At 34.1% G+C, this 7,447-nt stretch overlaps 1 protein-coding gene across 1 annotated transcript; it reads right to left on the minus strand.

Annotated features, from left to right (window-relative positions):
- Positions 1–503: 503 nt before the first annotated feature.
- LOC147504260 (uncharacterized) lies at positions 504–4,887 on the minus strand. Its single transcript, XM_086604052.1, has 4 exons — positions 4,501–4,887; positions 4,175–4,420; positions 3,843–4,020; positions 504–968 (listed from the first exon to the last, which is right to left on the minus strand). Exons 1-4 carry the CDS (start codon positions 4,774–4,776, stop codon positions 781–783), a joined length of 888 nt encoding a protein of 295 aa, XP_086460178.1. The 5' UTR covers positions 4,777–4,887; the 3' UTR covers positions 504–780.
- Between the last annotated feature and the right edge of the window lie 2,560 nt (positions 4,888–7,447).

Consider the following 7,447-nt stretch of genomic DNA (forward strand, 5'->3'; position numbering starts at 1 on the left):
GAAACTTTATAGTAGCTAATAAAATCAGGTAGAAGAATTTCTTGGATCAAATTTAGTGAGAGAAGTCGTCATATATTCTTATGATCATCAGATAATCTTCCATACCTGAAATAAAATACTAGATATTTCCGCGTAGACGAAGGTAATTCTCTTATCTTTGTGCCCAAACCCCTAACATCAGCTCAACACAAAGATAGCAACCTCCATTTTGCTTTAAAGCTCTGTAATCATCCATGTGAGACCTCCTTAAAAATAGTTTTTCTTTATGCGAAAAGTATTTGTAATGATGCAATTTTGTTTTGTTTTTTTTTTTTTGTACAACATATCATTCACCTTCTCTCTTACAATTCTATCAGATTAAAGATCCAGAGGAGGGACAAAGTACATTTAGCTATGCAAGCATAATACGTGTTGTAACAACTAAACTATTGTCATTGGCGAAAGCCAATAGATCATCAGCCATAATCTAAGCTTCAGAAAGAAAACCAAAGGAAAGACGATGAGATAGATGGTATCATCTACACTGTGCAACCAAACACAAATTAAAAGAACGGAAAAAAAATAAGACCGAAAAGTTCACACACAAAAAATCAACGAAGTCTCCAGTTTTAATTGTTTGTATGTGTTTTTGCCACAAAGAGAAATAACTCTGCTAATGTTTTCACTAAGCCAACTTTTTTTTACCTCTATAGAAAAATTAATCCCTTATTCAGCATTTATTTGTTTCTTCTTTAGTAGGAGGCATTACTAAAGGGGATTTGTTTTTCCCTGCAGCAGACCTCACCCTGTCTGTCTGGAGAGAAATTCATCTCGCTTGAAGCTTTCAGTCCCACCCTTTTTCTTCCACAAATATTTGATTTTCCCTGACATTGTAAAATTCTCTCCATTCCTGGCAGCTGGAAAGCATTTTGATGTATCTCCACACTGGCCACCTAGAAAATAGTTTGATGTATCTCCGTACCTGCCATCTGGAAATTATTTTGATGTATCAAGTAATATTTCAATAATTCTAGGCAGACCTACTGAATCGACCTACTAACCGATCACTGCTTGATTAAAAATAAATAAAATACACGCTGGCGTATATATAACATGCAAATAAACTTTGTCCAAGAGTCCAAATGGGCTGATTAGTGACTCGGCAAAGAAGTGCTCTATATTTGTTGAATTAGAAACTTTGATGAATTTGTTTGACAAAATATTAGTGAAAGTAATTATTTTTTTAACAATATGAGGACTTGCGACATAAGTTCCAAAAACCATATAGTTTAATTCATTTATAATTTTGTTTATTGTTATTTCCTTTTATTTTCTAAAAAATGTATATAATTTTTTTTTTCAATGTCTTATGCCTGAGAAATACACAAAAGCATCCAACTACATATCTCTTTTTTTTTTTTTTTTTTTTGGCTGGGTAACTACATATCTCTTTCACGAAATAATGAAGTTGGAACTTAAGATGAGATAGATGGTCCGACGCATTGGAGCAACACACCATAATACAAGTTCCTTAAATTATGTAATTTCTAACATTTGAGCGCTTTAGTGCCCAATCAAGTTAGACGGTATAAATTTTTGTAAAACAACACATTTCTTGGTCAACAAGACACAAGATTAAATGATATGATACACTTAATTATTCAGTTTCTTCTTCCACTAAATCACCTCTCTTATGGGTGGTAATTTCTCCCATACCTAGGAGTAAAACATTTAACAATAAGGTGGAACTTAACCTGAAATGGACAATTAGACAGAGTCTAGAATATATGTCAAACTGGTTGGTCAGATTGAAATCCTCCGTGCATTGACTGTTGAGTCATATTGACAGTTTGACACTCAGTTTTTTTAATCTTTATTTTCTGTCAAACTATGCTTGATGTTATTTTGTCTCTAATTATCTAATATGACATTTAAAGATCTTTTAGATTTGAGCAGTTGCCACACGTGTTTTTTTTTTTTTTATTCATGGTGGGGCTGCAAGAGAAAAGAAGGGTAATTAGGGTGATCTTTGACATACCCAACAAAACACTTCCATACTCATAAGTCATAACTAATATAAATTTTTGTCATGCCCTAATAACTGCCTAAATCCAATAATATCTCTCAAATAAATTTAGAGTATTTCCAATAGGGGCAGAAGATAAAAAAAAAAAATAACACAGATATGTTTTGGTACCCATTTTTCCATTTTTGTTAGGGAAAGTTTCTTTACGCCCATTTTTCTTCCCCCCCTCTTTTCGAAAAAAAAAAAAAAAACTTTCCTTTATGTCGGAAGAACTTCAGTGGCTATAGCTCGGAATGAATTGGCTTTGGAGAAAGATATTCTTGAATCAGAAATTACTAAGGTCTGAATCATATATGCTTATTTACAAACCAAAGGAAATGACTCCGCAGAGCCAAGAATGAGTGGTTAGTTTGTTATACTGTTTTAAACTTCTATAGTACATAGTTAATTCAAAGCAAATGAATCAATATCTCATATTCTTTATTTCTTCATGTTGCCCATGGTTTCAACACTTGGATTAGATTTATTCAAATCTTTTCTGCGGGATGAATTAATGTGTCTAAAATTATTTTATTTATTTATTTTAAATTTGGGGTACAGGAGTGTTTTGTTGGGTATGTCCAAAATCACTCTAAAAGAATAATTAAAAAAAAACATAAAAAGATGTGGGGTCTAAAAAAAAACAAAATTAAATTTGTTTAATTATGGTAGGACCTATAAGAGAGTTTTGAGCCTCATCAGCTGTTTTTCAAGTTGAGAGTGCCACAATCATAGCAAAGTATAAAATTACGAAAACAGCCTATATTAGATGGAGGTATTACTCATATAAAACCTTATAATAGTTATAATTGAGGATACAAATGAAGGGCAAAATTGGAAAATAAATATCGAACAACTACCAACAACTACCACAACACCTATTCGGCTCACTCACCCACGCCTCATAATAAATAGAAGGAATAGATAATTATTTCTCAGAGAGAAAGAAAATAGCCAAATAAAGTTGTTCCCTTCAAATATGGCAACACACACACACACACACATATATGTATATATATACTTATGGTATCTCCATCATTTTGAAATAAAAATCTTTTGAAAATCCAACACCAAGTAATTACTTTCACCTATTATTAGCATACAAGAATATGATTGACTTCGAAAGTATATTAAAGAGGAGGAAAAAAAAGGAAAACCTTTTAATTGCGTATAATTATGAGACTTATGTCTAAATATGTGGTAAATTGCTAGCAATTGGGATTGAAGAGTCTTTAGGTGGTGGAGGCATCAAATGTCATATGTGAGGCTAAATTTGAAGCAAACATCCCCAAACAATTACCAACTCTAGTTGGTAGAAGCAAATCGATCTAGTTAATAATGGGACTCATTTTTAATTTAAATATCTTTTTTATTTAAAGTGGATCCCAAGTTAGTTTTTTTTAATTATTAAAACTTTGTTTTGCTTAAAAAAGTGGCAAGAGTTGCCCCAAAAAAAACCCCATGCGACACTCCCACTATTGCGTGATAATGGGAGTGTCGCGCCGCATCCATATCTGAAACATCAAATTTGCTTCCAGATGCGGCTAAACACTCAATGCTTCTATGTTTGTCTCAACATAGAGATAGTTTTTGCCAAAATTCCGAATGGTGGAGGCAAACTGACAATTGATGCCTCCACTGGAGATGCTCTAAGGAAAAAAGATCAAATGTAAAAAATGAACATGTCTCATGATATCAGCTAAACCCCCTCGACTTGATTTACAACCCATTTAATAAAAAAAAGGTCAACTCAAAAGTAAAGGACAAATGGTGAAAGAGGAAAAGTGGGTACCATTACCATATGCACCATTTTCCTTACTAGCTTCCATGGTAGTACCAGCAACACGCGGGAAGAAAACACCAGTGCCTTTTTGAAAACCACCTCCAGTTGTTTGGAAAGGAGAAAAATGGTTTCTGCCCTTGTTTTGTTCGTTATGCAAAACCTTACCTCTAGCTTCATGACCAAAGCTCTCATTCTTGGGAACAAAATACACAAAAAGAAAAGCAATTAAACTTAAAATGAGTATGGACAAAAATAGCCAAGAAAAAATACGTAAAATCTAATGAAAAGAATTCATAACATAAAAACAATCATAAAATAGAAATCATGACCAGTTTTTGTTCACATACCTGAGAGTAAACAGGTTCAGTATGTTGAAGCTGATAGCCAGATGTCAAGTCATTGTGATAATCAACTCGTTCAGAAGCATGATGAACATTGTGAACTATGCCATTACCTCTACAAACACCACCGTTGGCAACACTACCAATTCCATTTGGGTCAAATGTTCCAAATTGGATTTGAAAGCCCATCCCAATTTGATTTGGATTAAAAGTTCCAAATTGGAGAAATGGTTTACCCTGAAACAACCACAACTGAAAAATAAAACTACAATTAAAAAACATGGTTGGATAATGTAGAAAGAAGATGGGCTAAAGAGTAAACTTAGTACAACCTGTGTGTTTGAGCAAGGAGGATTATTGTTCTTGGTTTGGTGTCCAAGGCGAGCAGTGGGTGAGCATCGTTCAGCTAATGCTTCTACATAAGTTAATTCAGATGGAAATCTTGTTGGAGGCCGTATTTTAGCAGAATTTTCATCTGAAAGAATATCTGAAGGGAGAAAGAGTTCTCCATCAATTAAATTTGATGGAAAATCTGCCATTTCTGCAATAGAAATAAAAAAGCAGAGAAAGTAGAAACAAAAAGAAAGATTGGTGGCTTGAATATACATAGAGAAAGCTCTTTAATTAAGGTCTTGCTGGGAATGAAATGTTTGGAACAACGTCACAAATTTACTAAATTTACTCCCATTATTAAGCCACTTTGGTTCCTTATTTCCACATCTTCCCCCATTTTTGTACCATTGAAAAAAATTTAACCTTGTCAAATTGATTCTATATAAACTCACTTTATCGGATCTCAATCTTATAGATATAAATGAAAGATTTTTTTGAAATCTATATTTATTTGGTGTTCCAACCAATATTAGCAAAAAACCAATTGTTTTTTGGTAAATTAGCTAAACATCCTCAAAAAACACATGTGTACTTGCAAAACTTTAATACACATTCTTTGAAAACAAAGAAATCAAACCACAAATAAAAAACTATAATACCATAAAATACATCACATAATGAAAATTAAAATGGAATGTAAGGCCCTTTTTCAGTCTAAAATAGATTACATTTATGATAAATGACTTTACACAGTTCTAAAACATTTTCACAATGGGAGTTCTTCCATATTGGTGGAAACTCTAAAGTGAAGCGTACTCAGGCGGGAGTAATTATAGGATGGGTGACCTCCTGCGAAGTCCTGTTTTGACAAAAACCCCACACTGTTGGAGGTCTGAAGTGGCTAAGTGGGGCGGATTGAGCGGGAGTAATTATAGGATGGGTGACCTCCTGCGAAGTCCCGTTTTGACAAAAACCCCACACTGTTGGAGGTCTGAAGTGGCTAAGTGGAGCAGATTGTTACAATTCCACTGAAGATTATTTTACCTCTCAATTGCAGCCTTTCATACATCTAATTAGACAAGATAAAAAACGCTCCATGGTTTAGTTTAGATATAAGGCAGCCTAAAAACCTTCCATGGCATCAATATTCTAGCTATTATGATGCACTTTGCTACCCAATAGACAAGTGCCACGCTTTGCAACACTACATCCAATATTAGATTGACAAGCTAGGAGAAGCTTATTAAACAATATGGGTATTTAGACTTTGGTCCTAACAATAGTGGATTTACTAAGGTTTGGTCCAGAAAAGTTTGAATATTAGGGTTTAGTCCTAGTTCTGATTGTTGACTATAGTCAATCTGCTTGTATTTTTGAAATGACAATAATACCCCTCGCATGCAACATCATGTAAATATATAAGTTAGACTTTGATACAAGAAATAAGTTCATCTTCTAGGACTTGGTCCCTATTGTTATTTGACAAAGTAAAGTTTAGTCCTACTTATCAACCATTAAAAAAACCAGTCTCCCAAAATTAAAACCCTCAAAATCATCTTAGATGGCAACAGTACCAGGAGCATTGATATGGAAGATAGTGAAAAAGAACAACTCATTTCTGGTCAATGAGTTTGGAAACATAAGCCAACAATCTTTACAACTTCAACAACTTCAAACACTTTGGGTTGGCTAATAAGAATACAATTGTGATTTTTAACTTTTTAATTATCAATCAATTCTATTTCCGATCAACTTGCCAATTCTATAAGTGTTAGTCTAAACCAATTAACTTGTTTTGAACTTGCCGCTCGATACTGTTGCCAATCCTTTGAATTGTTGGCTCATATTGTTGTCGATCCTTTGAATTGTGGGCCGATCCCTTCGAATTGCTGGCAACTGCTGGCTCGATAATGTTGTCAGTCCCTTTGAACTGCTCATTAGAAGAATCCAACTTCTCTTACTTCTCTTTAAAAACACCAACCCTTTGATATCCGTTGGAATTTTTTTTCTTGAAACCAAAGTGATTGTCTCCAATTTGTGTAAGATATACCCAACAGACTATACAAGTTCCTTTAGTTTAAATTACTGATCAACACACATTTCACTCTCAAATATTACAAGGGTCGAGAACATAATGATAGATGATCGCCAACCAGTTCAAACTTGCCGATCCAATTATATTCCTAAAACCAATTAACATGCTGATTAATTTGGTTCAAATTGAAAATCATTTGTTTTGAACTTGCCGCTTGCCGATGTCGATCAGTTTTTGAAACAATTCAAATCAAATACCAATCCTTCCACCCCCTTTAGAGGTAGCAGCAGTGACAAAACCATGGCACCTGAAGCAATACCATGTCCACTTTGGTGTTTTTCAAACATATTTGGCAAGTTCACCCAGACTTCCCAAGCTCAAACCAGTTTTTTGAAAAAGAAAGTTGCCAGCCGATCTATTAATTTACCGATCAAGATGGATATTCTTGATAAATTTATTAAGTGAACAATCTACCTACTTTCTATTACAAATTAGTTGATCCTCTTTTTCCAATTTGCCAATCTCAGTAGCAAAACCGATAAACCTGTCCTAAAATCAAGTTGCTCAATAATCCAATTGCCATTTCAAAATCAAGAATACAGTTGACAAGTAGGACTAAACTCTCTAAGTGGGAAGTAATTCAATATATCCAGGATCCAAAATGGCTTCTAATCAAATGTGGGACTAAACCCACCTCGAGTATCGCAATCCTACCACCTTAAGAGAAAGTCATCATCGGCTCTGATACCACTTGTAATGCCCTACCAAACACTACATGTCAATATTGTGTCCACTTAGTACGTCACCTAAAAGACTAGGTCCAAGGTCTGTCCATAAATGGGTGTGGGGTTTTAACTCAAAAGGCATCAACATTAGTAAGTGGGAAACAACCCAATATTTGGGATCAAATG

The sequence above is a fragment of the Coptis chinensis genome, chromosome 4 (genome assembly GCF_015680905.1).
Source record: "Coptis chinensis isolate HL-2020 chromosome 4, ASM1568090v1, whole genome shotgun sequence".
Classification (NCBI taxonomy): Eukaryota; Viridiplantae; Streptophyta; class Magnoliopsida; order Ranunculales; family Ranunculaceae; genus Coptis; species Coptis chinensis.

What these genes read in the sequence shown, in the direction of transcription:
- LOC147504260 (XM_086604052.1), bottom strand. Translation starts at nt 4,776, where the DNA reads ATGTATATTCAAGCCACCAATCTTTCTTTTTGTTTCTACTTTCTCTGC. An exon ending in CTCCTTGCTCAAACACACAG is followed by an intron (nt 4,421 to 4,500) that starts GTTGTACTAAGT and finishes TTTATTTTTCAG; the next exon opens with TTGTGGTTGTTTCAGGGTAA. An exon ending in TAAGGAAAATGGTGCATATG is followed by an intron (nt 969 to 3,842) that starts GTAATGGTACCC and finishes AATAATTTCCAG; the next exon opens with ATGGCAGGTACGGAGATACA.